This window comes from Galeopterus variegatus, unplaced genomic scaffold, assembly GCF_000696425.1.
Source record: "Galeopterus variegatus unplaced genomic scaffold, G_variegatus-3.0.2 Scaffold175, whole genome shotgun sequence".
Taxonomy (NCBI): domain Eukaryota; kingdom Metazoa; phylum Chordata; class Mammalia; order Dermoptera; family Cynocephalidae; genus Galeopterus; species Galeopterus variegatus.
In genome coordinates, this window is record NW_007726286.1 from 748,464 (window position 1) to 770,274 (window position 21,811).

Sequence of the window (21,811 nt, forward strand, 5' to 3'; positions counted from 1 at the left end):
TCTACTTTAAAAATCTATGGAATCTGTGTCTCCAAATTTGTACTAAGTATTTGTCTATTAATTTAATACCAAAGGGGGCTTTTTATACATGTCTCTAACTCTAAATAATTTTTGCCCAAACTAGTTTTTCTTATCTTAGGACATTACAGGTCATTATAATCTTGGAACTATGGTTAATGGCTTGATTTAGAACCTACCACCTTGTTTTAATTCTACACATTATAGAAAATACTACTTTGGGGAAAAAGATTAGAAAAGATTCCAGATGAAGTGTTTGTATAAATTGGAAGCCTGAGAAGGAAAAACGAAATGAGGAGTTGTAACAGCTAAATATGGCCTACATCAGTCAGCTTCCTCTGGGCAAATGTAAAGAGAACTCAAATTAAGGGTAAGTTCTTTTTAACATTCCTAGTAAACTCAAATTTTCTGAGTTGTTCTTTCAAAACATAGAACGAAAGTAGTAAGTATTTTGTTTTTTTGGCAGCTTACCTATATCGGGATCCAAACCCTTGACCTAGACATTGTGCTTTAACCAACCGAGCTAACCAGCCAGCTCCAACAAAAATCTTATAATTTGAGTTTTTCTTAATAGTCTTAAAATATCCTGCATTGTATTAATCAGTGTTACATAAACGATTCGTGTATGAGGGTACTTCAAAAAGTTTGTGGAAAAATGAAAGTAGATGATAATAAGAATCTTTCCACTAACTTTTTGAAGACCCCATGTATACTCTTAAAATAACAAAAAATACAGTCTACTAACTCTTTGCTAACTTTGATGTTGCTGACTTATTTTTTACTGAGTGACTTTTAACTCAAGATAATGCTCCAGTTCTTCCTTTTTTTTTTCTTTTTAATGAAGTGAGGCTATGCTACCATTTAAACCATTAACAAGCCATTTCATGAAAATGTTAAATCATAACTACTGTAAGAAAGTTCTTTGGTAAGGTAGTTATCCTCTTACTTGCTTTAAGAAAAATATAGGTGTTTTTTTTTTCTTTTTTTTACTCTTTTAAAGTGGAGCTTCATCATGAAAAAGGAAAAAATTTGCATAGATCTAAATGAATTTTCTGGTTGTTTATGTTTCCATTTATAAAGAAGGTGGTCTTAGTGATCATTACTTGGATTACTCAGGAGCACAGTAGGCTTAATGAACAGAGATACCGTATATGGACACTGAGGACACCATGGTCCACTAGTTGAAACAGCCCATTCAGGACGTTTTCACCTGACACCAAGAAGCTAAATATGCTTCTTTCTTTCCTTATGCCTGTTAGCCATTTACCAAACCAAAGAACATTTGGTTTGAATTATGGTAGAAAAAAGGGGGCGGGGGGAGACAAGGAATGACTTGTTTGGTAGCCAGTTTGTAACATGACAATTACTTTTTTAAAAAGTTTAAAAAATTTTTTTTGTTGATAACATAAGAATTGTACATATTTATGTGGTACAGTGTGATGTTTCAATACGTGTAAGTGGTAGAACTTTCAAAATCCTCTTTTCTTGCTATTTTGAAATATACAATATATTATTGTTAACCACAATCATCTTACTGTGTATTGAAACACTAGAACTAATTCCTTCTATGAAACTAACTTTATGCCAGTTGGCCCTGTCCTCCCCTTTCCCAGCCCCTCCCAACCTCTATTACCAAAACTGTACTCTTTACTTTATGAGATCAACTCTTTTTTATGTCTGAATAGTATTCCATTGTGTAAATATACCACATTTTCTTTAGCACTCATTTCTAAGTGTCCATTCATCTGTCAGTGGACACTTAGGTTGATTCCTTATCTTGGCTATTGTGAATAGTGCTGCAGTAAATATGGGTGTGCAGATATCCCTTTGACATACTGATCTCATTTCCTTTGGATGTATTTCCAGTAGTGGGATTGCTGGGTCATATGGGAGTTCTATTTTTAATTTTTTGAGAAAATGCCATACTATTTTCTGTAGTGGCTGTACTAATTTGCATTCTCACCAACAGTGTATGAGTTCCCCTTTCTCCACATTCTTGCCAGCATTTATTGTCTTTTTGATAATATCTATTCTAACTGGAGTGAGATGATATCTCATTGTGGTTTTGATTTGTACTTCCTTCATGATTAGTGATGTTGAGCATTTCTTAATATACTTGTTGGCCTTTTGTATGTCACCTTTTAAAAAATATCTATTCAGATCTTTTGCCGATTTTTAAATTGGATTATTTGCTTTTTTGCTATTGAGTTGTTTGAGTTTCTTATGTATCCTTGTCAGATGCATAGTTTGGAAATGTTTTCTCCTATTCTGTAGGTTGTCCTTTCACTCTGTTGATTGTATCCTTTGCTGTACAGAAGCTTTTTAGTTTGATGTAGTCCCTTTTGTCTATTTTTGATTGTATCGTTTGTGCTTTTGAGGTCTTATTCAGAAAATCTTTGCCCAAGCCAATGTTATAAAGCATTTGTTATGTTTTCTTCTAGTGGTTTCATAGTTTGAGGTCTTACCTTTAAGTGTTTGACCCGTTTAGAGTTGATTTTTGTAAGTATAAGAGAGAGGTGTCTTGTTTGATTCTTCTTCATGTGACCATCCAGTTTTCCCACCACCATTTATTGAAGAGACTGTTCTTTCTCCAGTGTGTGGTGTTGGCCCTAAACTCCACCAAAAAACTGTTAGAACTAATAAATGAGTTTAAGTGCAGGATACAAAATGAACATAGAAAAATTAGTTTTTTATTATTTTAAACATGAATATATATTCAGTATTTCAAATATTGGTAAACTGTACAGTTTAGCTTAAACAAGAGCATGAAGCTTTAATTGCATGTTTTCTACATGTTTTGACAAATGGTGTTGTTTTCAGAGTAGAATAATTTTCTTTCATATACTAACTAGATAGTAGCTGCAATAGATGAGTTGTCATTATCCTTAAATCATCTCAAGCCTGAGCTAAAATATTTCTTTGAAGAAGTTTCTCTTGATTATCATAATATTTTTTTCTCTTTCCCCTTTAAATAACAGTAGCAGTTATGGTCAGTACCTACCAGAGTGTCTTAATCCATATATTATTTGATATTGGTGTTTGATTATACCAGGGGTTAGCAAACTATGGCTTAAGAGCCAAAGCCACATGGCTGCTATTTTTGTTCAGGTCATGTGACCAAAAATGTTTTTTGTATTTTTAAATGATTGGGAAAAAATTGAAAGAAGAGTAATATTTCATGACATGTAATAATTATGTGAAATTCAAATTTCAGTGACCATTAATAAAGTTTTACTGGAATATAGCCATGCTCATTCATTCATTTATGGATTGATTGTCAGTGGCTGCTTTGATGCTACAGTGGCTGTTGCATAGTTGTAACAGAGACCTTATGGCCTACAAAAGTGAAAATATTTACTATCTCACCTTTTCCAGAAAATGTTTGCTGACTCTGAATTATACCAATGGTTTTTTCCCAATCTGTTAGGCTACTTCATACATTTAAAAAAAAAAAAAAAAGTAGATAATCTTTTTTTTTTTTTGTAACTGTACAATTTTGCAATTGTAACTTTAAAAATTGTACAATTTAAAATTTGCACGTTAAAATTTTATAAGTTTTGTACTGTAATATTACAATTTTATGTTTGACTGATTAAAGAAAGAATTGTATTTGTTTATTTGTATGCTCTTTTACCAGTGTGCTAAATACTGTTTTGGGGGATCACAATGACTTGGTGTCTTTCATGTTTATTTTCCTCAGCCATTAGGAGAGGACTTTTATCTTGGTTGATGCTCAATGAGTATTGTTAAACAAAATTAAATTTATATGTTAATTAAGATGTATATGTATGTTCATGGTGGACATTTTAAATCAGGAAACCCAATGAAGGGAATAGGGCTAAATTTATTATTACATGTATGTCAACTTTTGGATCTAACCTATGTTAACTAAGTGGGTACTTAGAATATTTAGCTTACGTAAAGAAATTTACCCCAGATTCTCAAATATGTTAATGACAAAGCTGAAAATAGAACATCTAGACTCTAAAGTTTTACCTTTCATTTTCAATATACAATCCAAAATGAAAAAATCTAGCAACTTGAAGATGTTGATTATTCTTGTCAATTGGGTCTGAGAGGATAGTTTATAGTGTGATTTAAACTTAGAAATACATATAAATACCCCTCCTTCTTTAATTTGAAAATATCTCCTAATATGAATCCTCATGAACGAAACTCCCAATTTCTTTCCTTTTTACAGAAATTTGAAACTATGTTATGGGTATAGGAGCAACTCTGTCTTCTGTCTTTGTTGTTTTAATTATGTTTGTGGTGATTTAGCTTTAAGGTTTAACTTTGTTATCAAGTTACTAGGATAAAGTTAGTTACCAAAATAAAATTAATTATGGTGGATTTAGTGTACTTTCAGAGTCCGTTGTTTTCTTGGTGACTAGATTAAAAAGAGATATTTTACAGTAACATCAATATTTTATAAAAACCGTTTTTGTTAATCCAAAGGTGCTGCAGAATAATTAAGACAAGTTTTTTAGAGAGAAAGTGTATAAGGGCTTTAACTAGATAAAGTATGTGGGATTTTAAGAAAATTGACGTAGTTGTATTGAATTGAACCAATATTTTTCTTTTATGGGTTATTCTTATAATATGTACTAAAAGTGCTACAGCCTTGTTAGTTTTCTGCTCCCTTACCAATCCCTCTCCCCCATCCCCCCACCCTATGTCTGGAATAAGTTATCATAGGCTATTGCATTTTAACAGCATAATAAAGGCGACACTTATGTTAAAATACAGTAACGGTAAAAGATTAATTTTACACGTTTTTTGAAGTTAAAGCTTACATATGTAGAAAATATAATTTACTCACTCTGGCACTCTTTATTTTCCTCTTTCACTTTAAAAAAAAATGAAACAATTTTCATTTAGCTTTTCTCACTTGGAGTTTTTTTTGGGGAGGGGGGTGGCAGCTGGCCAGTATAGGAATCTAAACCCTTGACCAAGATGTTACAGTTTTTAAGAACACATCTGTAAGTAGAAGTGAGCTCTGTGAATTTAGTGAAGAATTGAATAGTACATTATGAACAATTTAGTTTGAAATGTTAATTATTACTTTGAGTCATATAGCTGTGAAAGATATACTTTGGGCAGTCACCTAAACTTAATTTCATAAGTTTTTGAAGTCTTTGGGATGTGGGGGGAAGGGGAGCTCCCTGCAGCTGAGAGAACTCAGATTGTATATCTAATTTTCTACTTCCTTATCTGTACTCAGGTAGTCAACTTATTTACAATTGTTTGAATCCTGAAAATCTCTTGGCCCTACAGCATAAAAGTGTCCACTTTCCCTTTTTCCCTCAGAGTTTCCTAAGCATTCCCTCTGTAAAGGCTAAGGGGAGACTCCAAGCCGTTTGAGATAGGGAATTTGTTCACAATAAAAGAAGCTTTAATTCTTACTCCTGTAGGAACTTAAGGTTTTGGAAATTAGAGATCCTGGATTTCTGGAGTCATTTGGGAAAGCCCCAGGGCTGAGATTTTTCTGGAATTTTTCTGTTTATCAAACTCCCTGTATATGGTATATGACAAGTCATCACATTTTTATCCATGTGTGGAGAACCAACTGAAAATGCATTTCTTCTGGGTATAATGTTTCATTTTGATTTGAAGAATATTATTGAGACTAGAGATAAACTTATTCTTCCTTTTCTCAGAACAAAAGTAACTGATCATTGTCCAGTTTACATACTCTAGAAAGACAATTGTATTATATACTTCCTGATTCAAATGAAAGCCCTTTGTGAGGGAACAAATGCACTGTATTATGTAATACAAGTGGAATGTATTATGTATTTTCCTATTGGCAGTTACAAGTATTTGCACAATTAATTTTCAAGTTGCTTAATTGATAATATAATAACTTAGCACTGTTTACCGTATTTTTTAATTTATATTTTTATTTACTCACAATATGAGACTAAAACCATTGTTCTGAGTGACAAATTAAATCCTTCAACCAACTACATTAGGATAGACATTGTGTACAGTAGTGGTATTAAATATTGTCAGCTGGTTTCCTAGAATGTTATTTAAGGAAATATAATCAAGTTACAATTTTGGTGTGAGTTTGCTTCATTTTAAAAAACGGTGGGAGAAAGGAGATTCTGGTCATTGTACCCTGGTAAACTTGACATCAGTCTCAAGAAAAATTCTGCGATCTGCCATTATTAGGAACTTGCATGGGTTCACAATTCATACCAAAATAAAATAATTTCCCTTTTGATAGGGTAATACTGTGTCAATAGAGTAAAAATTTCAACAAGATGTTCAGCATTGTCTCTCATGTTCTCGTGGACGAGATGGAGAATTATATTCTAGACAAAGTCAGCTTGAAAGCTGGTTCAACTCTTCCTAGCCCTCAATGTATTGATTACTGGATGTATTGTCTTAACAGTATCTTTTTGCTGCAGGGCTTTATATTTAGCTTATGACTTGTTCAACTCTTATATTAAAAATGTTTATTTATTTTGCTTATTAAAAGTTTTGGAACCTTTTTCTTCAAATGAAAACCTGGCAGGACCTCAATATATGTGCTGAATAAATGCTAAACTACTCTGATTCAAGTGAGGATTGAAAGTGGTGGTGGCACTGGGGAGAGTCTTTCAAAGAATATGCCATTTATATTGAGAACTAATTGATAAGAAGTAGGGAATTTTTAACTTGAAGAGTAGAGGAGATGCAGGATTTTTTTCAAGTAGATTAATGGTTGCCTTGGTCTGGGGATGGGAATGGGGATTAACTGTAAATGAGCATGAGGTATTGTTTTGGAATGATGGAAATGTTCTGAAACTGGATTGTAGTGATGGTTGTTACAATACTGACAATATAAAAATCATTAATTGTACACTTTAAGCAATTGAATTTTGTGGGATGTAAATGATATCTCAATAAAGCTGTTTTAAAAGATGCTGTTTAGCAAAATGAAACTTTTAAAAGCAAGCCTTCTTCATATTTCTTTTTTTTTTGACCGGTAAGGGGATCACAACCCTCAGCACGGTGTGGTCTGCATCACGCTCAGCGAGCGCACCGGCCATCCCTACATAGGATCTGAACCTGTGGCCTCGGCGCTATCAGCACCACACTCTCTGAGTGAGCCACGGGGCCGGCCCCATATTTCTGAAGACCTGTCATGTAAAAGAAGGATTTGACATTTTGTCTTGTTCCAGAGGGCAAAACTAAGCCCAATATGTGGAAGTTAACAAACACAATTTCACTTACTGTAAATTATGGAATATCTCTCCAAGATTCAGAGGTACAGTTATAATGATGGTGGGTTGTAGGATCTTTAAGAGATTTAAATGACATAATACATATAAGTATGCCTGGCATGTGTAAAGCACTTAATAAATGTTTGCTGTTTAAAGAAAAATATATAGATAAAGATCCAAGTGTGTGTGTATATACATACTTACGTGTGTGTGTGTGTGTGTGTGTGTGTGTCTGTGTGTGTGTGTGTGTGTGTGTGGCTGGTCTGTACAGGGACTGAACCCTGGATCTTGCTGTTGTCAGTACCACTCTCTAACCAATTGAGCTAACTGGCCAGCCCATGTTCTTAGTTTTTCTCTTGGTTAGAAATCTTTTAAATAAAAAGTTAGGAGGGAAAAAAGAGTGGGTGGAAGGGTGCCGGCTGACTGGTTTGTGAGAGCAGACTTTCACAAACACTATAAAAATTATGAGACTATCACTCAGTATCTGAAATAAAAAGAGAAAACTGGATTTATTGTTTCTTACAATAAAGAACAGGTTTATGCCAATCAAGCACAGTTTCTTAGCAAGGAAGAGTGTTGATCTTCTGTAGAGTTTTCAGGAAGCATGGAGTTCAGAGATTGGTAGTGTTCTGGAGGTTGACATCATCTGTTGAAGAGCGCTTACTCAGATGAGACTGTTGTTGATAGGTTGACACCCAGGAGAGTGTTTATAGGAATGAGTCTGTTACTGATTGACTTTGAGCAATGAGAAGTTGCCATTGTTTAGGGATCCACCGAAGAGTTTTAAAACTGGTTCTGGTGGCTGCTTATTACCATGGCTATAGAAAAGTCAGTCATTTTCTTAGTTTAGAAGTAGGAACTTCTAAAATTCTAAACTAGTATAAAATTCATTGCCTGACATGATGTAGACCCACAATAAATATTTGTTGAATGAGTACCTGAATTTTTAAAAAGCTCCAAATGTTTGCTGTTATAACCATCATCACCATCATCTCATTGTTTAAAACTGAAGAACTTGGCTTTGAAGTTCTAACATCTTAGGCTGGAGCTTATTTGAAATCCTGTCACCAAAGTCCTTAAGTCATTTTATAATCCTTTTGCTTAAGTCAGTGTTTCCTAAATTGATTTTCAATGCTGTATAACTAAGTGGGCTTAGAAGCATGATTATGTACACAGTAAATACATTGAAAATCAAGTTTCTTTTTTGCAGAACTTCTCAGAGCATCTAATATTGTACTGTGCATTGCAAATCTAGAGAATAAAATATAAGCCATTTCCCAAACTCATTTAACTACATAATACATTTTTCTGGACACCATCAATCTGAGAAGTGCTAGTATAGTATGCCACATTTATATATCCATTTTGTATAGATAATTTTCTCAAGATCTGATAGTGCAAATTTTGTCTACATGTCACTATCTCATACGATGTAATTCTGTTGGTTTTCTTTTGCTCACACCATAGGCAAATCTTTAACTTTCTTTAATCTCTTTGATTCCCAGTTCATGTAATGGGGCGAAAACATCCTTCTTGGCATGCTTTACAGTTTTTTAAAAATAATAGGTGGGAAAAGTTTTATATGAGTATAAAATATTATTTTGATTATAACATATCTATTTCCAATTTTATGGAAAATTAGTGCTGTGGATCGAATGTCCCCCCCCCCCCACTGACTCATTGAAACTTAAATTGTGTCCCCCAAAGTTCCAGGTATTGGAAACTTGGTCCCCACTGTGACAGTGTTGAGAGAGTGGAAAATCCTGTTATGGTAATTGAAAGGTGGGGCCTTGAAGAGGTGATTAGATTGTAGGTCCATGCCATAGCTAATGGATTAATAACAGTGGTCAGGGGTGTGGTTCTGAGGGCTTTAAAGGAGAGCACATGAGATTCTTTCTCTTTGCTCTGCCATTTTCTGCCATGTAAGACCCATGCAGCTGTAAAGCCACCACTAAAGAAGAATCCTCACCAGATGTGTTCCTTGGACTTTGGACTTCCCAGCCTCCAAAACTGTAAGCAATTAATTTCATTTTCTTTCGAAGTACCCAGTTCCAGGTATTTTGTTATAAGCAACAGAAACAGACAAATACAGTTAGTTTTTCTCTTAAAAAAATTTTTTTTTTATTGAAACGTAATTGATTGTACATATCTGTGTGCTACAGCATTGATTATCAATACCTGTGTGCAATATGTGATGCTCAGATCAGGATAATGAGTGTCTTCAGTATTACACAATGTAATCATTTTTTGTGGTCATTTACCAGTTTCTTGCTAACTCATCTCCCTCTCCTCTTTTCCCACCTCTGGTAATCTCAGAAAGTTAGTTTTTTGAGTAAATTTTAGCAAAAAATAAATTAGTAAATTCCTAATGTTATTAAAAATTTGGAGAGCCTAAGGGAATAAAATAACTTTCTTGAAATTCTTGCTTATCTCTGTGAAAGCCTTAAAAATCGTTTAGCTATATAAAGTAATTGAAACAGGCATCCTTATCTTTGCTAAATGATCATTTAAGATTAATTTGTCTAATTCATTAGAATTTTTGCCCATTTAGCATGGTATTAGAATTTTTGCTCATTTAGCATGGTATACAAAAAAAGTTTTAGATGGGTTAAAATTCCTAACTTTTGCCTTTTAACTTGATTTATGACTTGGAGATGGTTATTTAACCTTTCTAACCTTTATTTTCCATAACTTTAAAACAATATGAATGGACTAAATAATCTTTTAGGTCTTTCTCTGACCTAACATTAAATGATTACTATACTTCTCATTCATTGTCTTCCTTCCTCTTCTCCAAAGAGAATGTTTATAATCACTTGCTTTATGCTGCTAAGTGTTTGAAGATGGGGATATTTGCTTCTTAGGAATATAGCATGTATGAGAAAAATTTCCATATGAATTGTTAGAAGATATTCATATAAATGTTTTCCTATTTTTATAAATTTCCTCAGATGCACATTTTCATGCTTTGTGCTCTGATAATTCTGGATGACCTTTCCTAGATAAGTCTTGGTTTTTACAAAAAAAAAAATTTTTTTTTTTCCCTTTTTGTCTTTTTTACTGACCGGCAATGGGATCGCAACCCTCAGTGTTGCGTCCGCACCGCACTCAGCCAGTGAGCGGGAACCGGTCTCCACATGGGATCCGAACCCTCGGCGGGAGCGCCGCCACACTCCCAAGCGGCGCACTCTCCAGTGCGCCACCGGGCCGGCCCAAAATTTTTTAATTTATATATTTTTTTCCCATTTCTTAAAAGCTATATTTTTCACACATCAAAAATTATAAATACTTGTTTTAATATTTCACACTTCCCATCTCCTGATGCTGTTCTGCATTTTCTTTTTTTTTTTTATGTCATCTTTTTAAACAAATTATTTATTTGGTAATTTATTGTGTATCTTGTTTATTTTATCCTTTTCTTGTTTGAATGTAAACCCTACTTATTTTTTGTCTGTTTTGTTTACTGATGTATCCCAAGCAACTAGAACAGTACCTGGTACATACTAGGCAAACAGTAAATATTTATTGACTGAGTAATTAATACCTGCAGATTCTTTAAGTGTTTATTTTTTCAAAATTTTACACTGTCTTATCTTTCATTTTACTTTAAATAAATACTTGTATTAACATATCTGTATTTTTTCATATCAGTATTATTTATTTTATATCATAAATAATTTTATAATCTTGCTCTGGTATATTTTCATGGACTGTTATGGAATTCTAAACATTCTCAAAGTTTATTTAAATTATATGTGAGTATACAGTATGAACAGGGGGATGGGGAAGTGGATGTTGAGAATTCAAGCAAGCAGTGAGAAAAGTTATCATTGGTAGGAAATCTGTTGTCTTAGATGTTTATTTGATATTTTGATTTTCCTATCACTTTGGCTTTTTCAGAACCATTGTTAACTGAATTCATTTCTTCCTTTGAAGAACAGGTGGATAAAATCATAGAATTATGAAAGTTGGAGGTATTAAAAATTGAAGAGTAAGGATAATTTTCATGTGTGTATGATTGTATGATTGCCTTAAATGACTGGTCATGGCTAAACTTCTGCACCCTCCCACCCGATCCTCCTTTTGACAGTGGGCAAATTAGTCTCAAAAAATATTAGGTAAGAATGACCTAAACAGTATGATGTCTGTGTTTGCATGTGCTGCCTAGTGTCAGGTTAGCTGACTAGAGTGTGTATTAGGGCTGTAGCCTGCTACTCAAATTTCAGTTAGGAGAAATTCCTGGGTATTATAGTAATGCCTAGCCTATAAAAGTATAATCAAATAAGTGCTTTGAAGGGAAAAGGAAATTTTCTTTTGGGGACAGAAAGTCACCCAGGGCTTTCTTACACCAAGCACTTGTCACACAGTGTCCATTCCAAAGTAATGTCAATTACCCGAGGTAGGAAAATGTCCAAAAAACCAGAGCTAATAAAAAAAAAGAAAAAGAAACTAGCTCCCAAGACCACAACAATTACTTAACAACAGCATCCAGAATAATTTACCCACATTAGAGTTTGTAGCCAGTGTTAAGTATAGAAAGCGTCTCAGCATCCAAGAAGACACACATGGTAGTAACAAAATGTCTCTTTGTCCATTCTTTTATGTTTGATTTCTGGATGCTTTATGAGCAACTCTGCTTGTGGGCCTTGTGTTCTTGGTGACCAGCCCAGCAGGCTTTCTGTTACAGATTATTACTGATTTTATCCTCCTTGCTTCTTTTTAAGAATCTCTTTAATTAAAACTTAATTAGTTCTTTCCCTCTGTTCTTAGTCAGGACTTGAAAATTTGAAAGCAAATATTTTATATACAAAGGTGGATCTATTAAGTATACTGAAAAAGAATAATACAAAATCCTGTGATAATATTGCCCACTTTTTTTTTTTTTTATTTCTTTGAAGGACAATGGAATATTTCTTGGAAATTATTTTCACATATAAGACCAGGAATAAATTGTAACTTTATTTTTTCCCTGCAATTGTTTTTATTCATTTATTCTGTTCTTTGTTACCCATTTTAAAATTTGCTTCTTTAATTTCATGATTGTTACCCAATTTACTCTGTAAAATTTAATTTTCTTATAATAGTGTTACCTCATCATTGAGGACATAGTTTTTAGAGTTTAAGGATTATAGTTGCTTTCATAAGCCAAGACCAAATATCTGAAAAGGCATCACTAAAATCATCTGATCCAATCCCCTCCTTTTATTGTTGAGGAACTTGGGATACTAAGAGGAGTTGCCCGTTAACAGTACTACTTATTGGCAGAGTGGGAATTAGAACTAGGTCATCTAACTTCCAAGATGTTTTCTTTTCATTGTAACTGACTTCTCCTCCTCTGTAGCTGATGGCCAGTATGTAGTGCAGCTTTTAGCTGCATTATTGTAATCTTCTTAATTGGATACTGGCCATGTGTACTACATTGCTTTTTCTGGTCTGGGTGCTGTTTCTTTCCCTGAGTGGGGGCAGTGACTACAATGAGATGTCGGCTGGACACTTACTCATCATCCACTGACTCTCATGAATTTTATCCTCAACTTCAGAGCATGGAAAACCATTACCTCTAAATGAAGGGGTAAATTCCTCAATGTGCTATTTATTTCTGTTTTGGAACTCTAGAACTGAAATAATAAAGGTAATTAATTGTTTGAAAGCAAATACAAGTTTTATTCATTATTCATTCATTCCCTTAAAAAAGAATGAACTGTCTTCTGGCTTGTCCTGTTTTTATTAAAAGTATGACCTTTTAGCACTAATTAGGCTGATTTATTTGGTAGAGGATAATTTGGGAAACCCCTCAGTCCCAGGCAAAGTAAGATGGTTGGTCATGCTAATAATAATATATATACAAAGTACTTCAAAGTTCACTGGAAAAATAGAATTGAAAGATAATATAGATCTTTCCATGAACTTTTTGAAGTACCCTTGTATTTTAGTGAGAAGAAAAATATTTTGTCAATAAATAAAATATTAAAAATACTGTTTGTTTTATGCTATGCTGTTGTAATGTTAGTATATACATTTGTATAACTGGAAAAGAAATATATAAGGACACTGCGTGTGCTTGCTCAAAAAGTGTTTTCTCTCTCCTTATAGTTTATGCCATTAAAAGAGTTTGGAGTTGACTGCCTTTCATAGCTGGGGATAAGTGGATGTGAGGAGAATAGGTGTATAGATACTTTATCAGATAGATACATTTATATAAAGTCCAGAGGTTAGCAAAAGATTTTGGCAAATGAAATGATAATTTAGAATTTATAGAGCGAGATTACTAACCAAAGATATCAAATAGGGGCTTGACATAGAGTAAGATAGCAAATATCCAGCTCCTTCCTTTTTTTTTTTTTTAAACTGATGTTAGAAACTACTGAATTGGGTTTTGTTGTTTTCTGAAAACAATGACAATAGACATATTCCGTATATTTTTTCTAAAATTTGTTTTCTGTGTTTTGCAAATGTCTCTATAACTGGTTCTTTTCTATTTTATTTTGGCACTTTCTATTGATAATTTTTTTCTTTAGTAGGTGTCTATTTAAAGACTCTTTCCCCAATTTTAGACTTTTTTGGGTATGTTCTTAAAATATAACAATATTGAAAGAGTTAGTTGTAAATTCTGCAGTTCTGTGGAAACAGGTATCCCATTGATTTTTTTCAGAATTCCTCCTCCTGTATCTAAGTGTACTCTCACAGAACAAGAAGTGTAACTTCACCTCATGAATGATCCTGTTTATTTCATATTTTCATTATGCACTTGACGCGGGAATTTAGAATTAGCTACCCTAGTGCTAACTGAGACATTTGATCCTGGGATTGAATAAAACCAATCTTGTTTGGGTGAGAAGATAGGGTGTAAGTGGCTCTGCCACTATCATTAAGTAGAGTCCAGCAGGATTGCTGTGGCCTACTACTTTTTGTGCTCATGGCTATTAGAGTCACAGTCCTTCCAAAAAGGGAGGGTTGTGTATTTTAGCAATGAAACTACTGCAGGAGACCAGGGAGGGAATGTTTCCTGAAAGACCTTTTGTGGAGGCTGGTCTAACAATACTGGTGGTGTTACAGGTATCTAGGCAGTATTTGAAGGAATTAGGTATCAGGGTCTGTTGATTGGGACTAGATCCAGGACAAATAAGTCAAGACATCAGTGTGAGATGTAGGTATTTAAGGGAAAAAAGAAATCAAAAGAGTTGTGTAAGTATCAATTACTTAACTTTAAATATTACAAATATTATGTCCATTGGATTTTGTCTTTAAATGGCTTAGAAATATTACCTACTCTGTACAGCATAAAGGAAGTGACTGTGGCTAAGTACAGTGGTTTTCATTTCTGCTTTCAAAAAACCACCAGAACCATATCTAGCTGGTGGAGGAAGGGGGAGTGAAGGTGGGGAGATGGCAAAAGTGATATGAGAAAAACTGGGAGAAAAGCTGAAGTACCTACAACCCTGAAAATTAAAATAATATACTCATCATATCACATACCCAATATGTCCTTATAGCTGGTTTCAGGTGCTTTGCCTGTGTATGCTAATGAAAACTGGTTTTTAGTAGAAAGGTCTTAACTTTCTCATAAAAGCTTGAGGTAAAAGTTGATAATTACTGAGTATTTTATTGATGAAAGAAGTATTTTTAAAATATATTTTTACTAGAAATGTGAGTTAGATTTGTAGTTTTATCCTTGAGTCAACTATTTAACTTTGATAACTTTGTACTTTTTCCTACAGTGGGAATGTATCAGTGAACACAACAGAAGATTTTTGCTTTTGTGGAGTCTACTTTTTACTGCAGACTTTTTATTCTCTTTCTGTTGTGTTGGTTATTTGTCTGTTCTTATACCAGTAACTCACTGTCCTAATTATTATGGCTTGATAATAAGTCTTATAGAAAATATCCTCCCACCTTATACTTCAAAAGTGTCTTGACTGTTCGTGGCTCTTTGCTCTCTCACATAAAGTTTAGAACAAATTTATGTTCTTTGTAAATTTCATTTTCTACCTTTGTGTTGATGATTTTTGTAGATTCATCTTATAGCTAGAAAACTTGCTAACTTCTTTTATTAATTCAAATTATTTGTTTTTTGATTATTTTTGGTTTCTTCTATAGATACTCAGATTATCTGTGGATATGGGCAGTTTAGTTTTTTCTTTTTCAGAGCTTACAGAGTTTAAATCTTTTTTGTCTTATTCTGACTATAATATTAAGTAATTACACTGACTAAAAGTTGTGATAATAGGCATCCTTGCATTGGTATTTCAAAGGATATAAATGTTTCTGAGAATGTTGTTTCCTGTAGGGTTTTGGTAGATTCCCATTATCAGATTAAAGAAAGTTTCTTTTAGTTCTAACTTGCTAAAAGTTTTGTTATTAGTAGTTGCTGAATTTTGTTGAGTGGTTTTCTTGCATCTGTTGAGATGATTATATGATTTTTATTTCATTTTTGAAAGTAGTGTAATTATATTAATAGATTTATTTAATGTTGAGCTTTAGCTTTTCTGGCTATGGTAGTCAGATTTTCCAGAGAAACACAACAAACAGTATATGTATTAAGGAAATACACACAGACACAAGATTTATTATAAGGTATTATCTCATGCGATTATGGAAGCTCAGAAGTCCCGAGATTTGCAGTCAGCAAGCAACCCAAGAGAGCCTATGTATAGTTCTGGTCCCAGTCCAAAGGCCTGAAAAACAGGAGAGCTGATAATGTAAATTCCAGTCTGAGTCTAAGTCTAGTCCGGAGGTAGCAGAAGACCTAGGTCTCATCTCAAAGACAATTAGGCAGAGAGAGTGAATTCTCCCTTACTCTGCCTTTTGTTCTACTCAGGCCTTCAGTGGATGGGATGAGGCCCACCCACACTTGTAAACAAGTCTACTGATTCAAATGTTAATCTCATCCAGCAACACCCTCACAGACACACCCAGAATATTTGGATACCCCATGGCCCAGTCAAGTTGACACATAAAATTAACCATCACAGCTTGTCAACTTGGTGCCCATATGCTCTCCTTAAACCATATTTAATCTCCAAATAAAGAAAATTACAAGGTCATAATTCCACTAACATGATACAACTATCCTGCATGCAACCAAAAAGGCACTAAACCCTTTTTCAGAAGAGGAAGTAAAGTCTTTGAGTGATGTTTACTCTTCTCCTTGATATCCCGTAACTTAAATACTATGATGTAAAATTAATAATACTTACATACTGTGATATGAAGTTAATATATCTTACATTACATGATAAGGGAATAACAGAGGGAAGAAAACAAAGAAATTTCCTCTACACACATACACAAATATTCGTAACAAAACAAGGAGAGACATACTCATGACAATTGTAGTTCTCACTTATGTAGATAGTCATGTGCTCATAGCTGGTATTTATAGCTGACTACTTCCTCTACTATCCATTTTGTATTTCCTTTGCCTTCATCAAGCACCTCAGCTAGTTATGGTTCTTTATCTGGTTATTTGACCTAAACCTTTATTTCTGAAGGGTCCGAGCTGTTAGTAGTTCTGCCTAGATTGAATTGCTGTAGTTTTCCATTGACCTTAATCACAGGGCATGGTAATACCAGTACTAGGACACATCCTCAGGGATCTCCTGTGTTCCAGACATACTCTTCCTTACTTGCATTGTGGAGTAGCAGTCCAGTTTCCTATTGATAGTCAGGATCAACTATCCCAAGCAGCACACTAAATCCCTTTGCCTTTTGATTCAGAGGCATGAGGAGTTCAAAGTGTTTGGGTAGCAGTCTTAACTTCCAGTTCGTCATTGTGTCTCCTGGTGGAAGCATTCCTCCTTTTGGAACTAAGATTTCTAGACTAACAGAGCATAAGGTTATGAGATCAGGAAGCAAAAATTTTGCTGGTGGGTCACTAGGGGTTATGGTGAGTTGTGCCACTCCTATTTCCACCCCTTGATTCCTAGACCCGTAAATCCTTGCTATGGGAGAAATAGTACCGTATATAATAGAACCTTGCCCCAGCCCTGCCAGACATTACCATCTAGTTGGTGGTATAACTGAGTCTTCAAAAGGCCATTCACCATTCTCTCAAACCAGTTTTTTCAGGATGATGGGAAACATTATGTACAGTGAATTCCATGAGCATGAGCCCATTGCTGTACTTTTTTTGCTGTGAAGTGAGTTCTCTGATCGGAAGCAGTGCTATGTGGAATACAATGGAAATGGAAATAAGGCATTCTGTAAGTCCATGGGTAGTAGTTTCAGCAGAAGTATTGTGTGCAGGGAAGGCAAATCTGTATCCAGAGTAGGTGTCTATTTCAGTAAGAACAAAACACTACCCTTTCCATAATGGAAGCAATCCATTGTAATCATCCCACTACTAGGTAACTGGCTAATCATTCCAGGGAATGATACCATATCAGGGACTCCATGTTAGTCTCTGCTGCTGGCAGATTGGGCACTCAGTTGTGGCAGTAGCCAGGTCAGCCTTGGTGAATGGACGTCCACGTTACTGAGCTCATGTATAACCTCCATTTCTGCCATCATGGCAACTTTGTTCATGAGCCCACTGGGTAATGACAGGGGTGGCTGAGGAAAGAGGAACTGGTATCCACAGAATGGGTCTTACTATCTACTTATTAAAAATCCTCATCTGCTGAGGTCACTCTTTGGTGAGCATTCACTTGGGAACAAATTACATTATTTTGCGCATTCAAAGAGGTCTATCTATATACCCTGTATTAGTCTGTTTTCTGTTGCTTATCACAGAATACCTGAAACTGGGTAGTTTATAAAGAAAAGCGATTTCTTTCTTATAGTTTTGGAGGCTGGGAAATCCAAGGTCTAGGGAGCACATATGGTGAGGGCATTCTTCTTGGTGGGAACTCTATGTCCTGTGGTGACCAGAGTATATGTGGTAAGAATGGCCAGAGCACTTTCATGTGCTCTCCTTATAAAGTCACCAGTCTGGGCCGGCCCGGTGGCGCACTGGATAGTGCGCCACTTGGGAAGCGCGGTGGCGCTCCCATCCGAGGGTTCGGATCCCACATACAGACCGGCTCCCGCTCACTGGCTGAGCGAGGCACGGGAGCAACACCGAGGCTTGCAATCCCGTTGCCGGTCCCCGGTCCAGTACGGGGGCAACACTGAGGGTTGCGATCCGTTGCCGGACATGGAAAAAAGAAAAAATAAAAAAAATAAATAAATAAAGTCACCAGTCTACACCCATGTTTACCCATTAAACCATTAACCCATTATTCTGGGTTAACTAATTAATTAATCCATTCTCAAGAGGGCATAGTCCTCACAATTCAATCACCTCTTGAAGGCCCCATGTTTCAAAGATCTTAATCAGATTTCCCACCCTCTTAACACTGTTACAGTGGGGATCAAGTTTCTAACACATGACCTTTTGTGGTACACAACCCATAGCATACCCCTTTCCCAAATTTTCTTGTGGCCACTTTTCAAGTCTTGTTCCAAGTCCCTGACCAGTTAGCCAAAACTGGCCACAGACCATGAATCAATATATACTCATATGTCTGGCCATTTCTCCTTCTAAGCAAAGTGAAACAACCAGGTGCAGTACTCAAATTTCTGTCCCCTTGGAGGCTTTCCCTTCACCATTGTCCTTTAGGGATGATGGAGAAAGGTGCTGCAGTTGTCGCTTGCCAGGTGAGCCTGTATATCATGCAGAATCATATTGAAACCAGCCCCTAGTCTTCTCTTCCTCTGTCAACTGATCATAGGGAACTCCCCATGAGGTCGTAGGTGCAGGCGGAGAAAAAGAGGGAATTCTCCCTTACTCTGATTTTTGTTCTTGTTCTATTCATGCCTTAACAGACTGGATAAAGCCCATCCACATTGGAGAGTGTAAGCTTTACTCAGTCTACCAATTCAAGTGTTAATCTCATCCAAAAAAACCTCGCAGACACACACAGAATAATGTTTAACGAAATGTCTGGACACCCTGCAACCTAGTCACATTGACACATAAAATTAACCATCACACTAGGATGAACTTAACTTGGTCATGATATATTATCCTTTTCTTTTTAACACATTGCAGTGTTTGGTTTATTAATGTTTCACTTATGTACAGGAGTAAAATTTATGTGTAATTTTTTTTCTTTTACAGTCCTTTTCTGGTTTTGATATCAAGGTTATACTAGCTTCAGAAAAGAATGGGTTTAGGAGTGTCTCTTTTCTGAAAAAGTTGTGTAAAGTTAGAATGGCGTATTTGCAAGTTTGGTGGAACATTCATGTGAAGCAATTTTTCTTTAATTGCTGGTTTAATTTCTTTAAAATTTATAGGACTAGTTAAGCTTTCTGTTTCTTCTTGAATAGGTTTTGGTTATTTATTTTTCTAGAAGTTTATTGATTTTACTACAGTATTGAAATTTTTCAATAATATTGATCATAGTATTCTCTTATAATCCATGCTCTGTTATATGTAATTTCCTCTGATTTGTTGTCCTAAACACTAATTACCTTTTTACCTTCATCTGTTCTGCTCTTAAATATGTTAAGTTTTATTTATTTATTTATTTTTTTGCTGTGGTAAAATATACATAAAAATTTGTTGATAACATCACAAACTATTTTAACTTTCTATGTGGCTGTTACTGTGCTCTTGTTTTGGTAATTTGGAGGTGGTTACATGGGTTTCTAATTGCTGATGTTATGAAGAGTTTGTTAGTATTTAGCATTTTGAAACCATAAATGCCCTTTAAAAATACTGTACAAATCAAGAAATATCATAGATAATACTGCATTTTTCTTTGGAAGTTACAGCTTGTGTAGGACAGATTTGTTTTCTTTGTCTAGAGAAAATTGTACATCCATTTGGTCATTTGAGAGAACAATAGGTATTCTCATTATTAAACTGATTCTTGCAGTAAATATCTTTCACTTTTTGCCTTTCTTAGTTTTACAGTCCTTAATATTTGTGCATTTAAAATTTTTTTGCAGGTTTTCTTTAGGTGATGCTAGGAGGCCTCTTCATGAAACATCACTTTTGATAGAAGATGTGGTACACACTCAGTTAATTAATTTGGTAAGTGCATAAGTAATCTTATTTGATGTATCTTCTCTGCATTCTGCCTTTATTGGGATTGTAACTCAACACTTTTTTAAAGAAGATTTTATTTACATTTAGCATTCTTTTTGTTAACTTTGTGAGATATATTATAACAAAATTTATCAGTTTAATTGAATAATTTGAGGAGTTTTGAAAAAAGAATATTTTCATGTAAGTACCAAAACAATCATGATATAGAAAATTTTTATTATCTAAAAACATTCCCTTGTTCCACTGTGTAGTCAGTCCTTTTACCCCACCCTCTAGCCATTAGCAATCACTGATCTGCTTTCTGTCACACTATCACTATAGTTTTTCCAGAATTTTTAGAAAACTTTTATTTTGAATTTAAGACTTACACAAAAATTTCATAAATATTGTAGAGAATTCCCTTCAGTGTCCTCATATATATATATATATATATATTTGGTTATGAATATTCAGAGATAGAAAGCTGATTGTCACCCTTCATACCCCTGATGTGAGGGCCAGATTCATACTGGCAGCATACCCATTACCACAAATTGCATTTGTACCCTGTGTCCCCCACCCCATTATCCCCCACCTCCCTTGCCTTCCCTCTTCCCCCCCACTGCACTTTGTAGCCCAAGGAATGTTCTCTTCCTCTGCATTCCAGCGCACTACTGTGGTCTTTCTTTCCTTCCTTCTTTCTCTCTTAGCTCCCACATATGAGTGAGTACATGTGGTATGTATCCCCCTGTGCTTTGCTTATTTCACTCAACATAAGTTTCTCCAGGCTCATCCATGTTGTTGCAAGTGAGAGTACCTCATTCTTTTTTATGGTAGAGTAGTATTCCATGGTGTATATATACCACAGTTTCCTTATCCAGTCATCCATCGATGGACATATAGGTTGGTTCCTTGTCTTGGCTATCGTAAACAGAGTTGTGATGAACATGAGAGTCCAGAATTTTGACATGATGATTTCCATTCCTCTGGGTATATACCCAGAAGAGGGATTGCTGGATTGTATGCAAGATCTATCTGTAGTTGTTTGAGAAACCTCCATACTGTTTTCCATAGTGGTTATATTAATTTACAGTCACACCAACAATGTAGGAGTGTTCCCTTCTGTCCACACCCTCACCAGCATTTGTTGTTCACCATCTTTCTGATTATAGCCAGTCTAACTGGGGTGAGGTGGTATGTCAGGGTAGTTTTAATTTGCATTTCCCTGATGACTAGTGATGTTAAGCATTTTTTCATGTACCCATTGGTCATTTGTATGTCTTCCTTTGAAAAATGTTTTTACAGCTCATATGCCCATTTTTTAATTCAGTTATTTGGTTTTTTACTGTATAATTCTTTGAGTTCCTTGTATATTATGGATATTAATCCTTTGTAGGATGCATAGTTAGCAAAAATTTTCTCCCACTCTGTAGGTTGTCATTTTACTCTGTTGATTGTTTCCTTTGCAGTGCAGAACGTTTTTAGTTTGATATAGTCCCATTTGTTTATTTTTTCTTTTGCTGCTTCTGCTTTCAGGCTCATGTTCATAAAGTCTGTGCCCAGACCT

General features: G+C 34.9%; 1 protein-coding gene across 1 annotated transcript in view; it reads left to right on the forward strand.

Annotated features, from left to right (window-relative positions):
* The window catches only part of SUPT3H (suppressor of Ty 3 homolog (S. cerevisiae)), a gene marked incomplete at its 3' end in the record, with an annotated part of 373,199 nt that overhangs the window by 210,430 nt on the left and 140,958 nt on the right, over positions 1-21,811 (forward strand). The window contains exon 3 of the mRNA XM_008563607.1: positions 20,166-20,250. Coding sequence (XP_008561829.1) covers positions 20,166-20,250 — 85 coding nt within the window. The remainder of the gene's footprint in view (positions 1-20,165; positions 20,251-21,811) is intronic.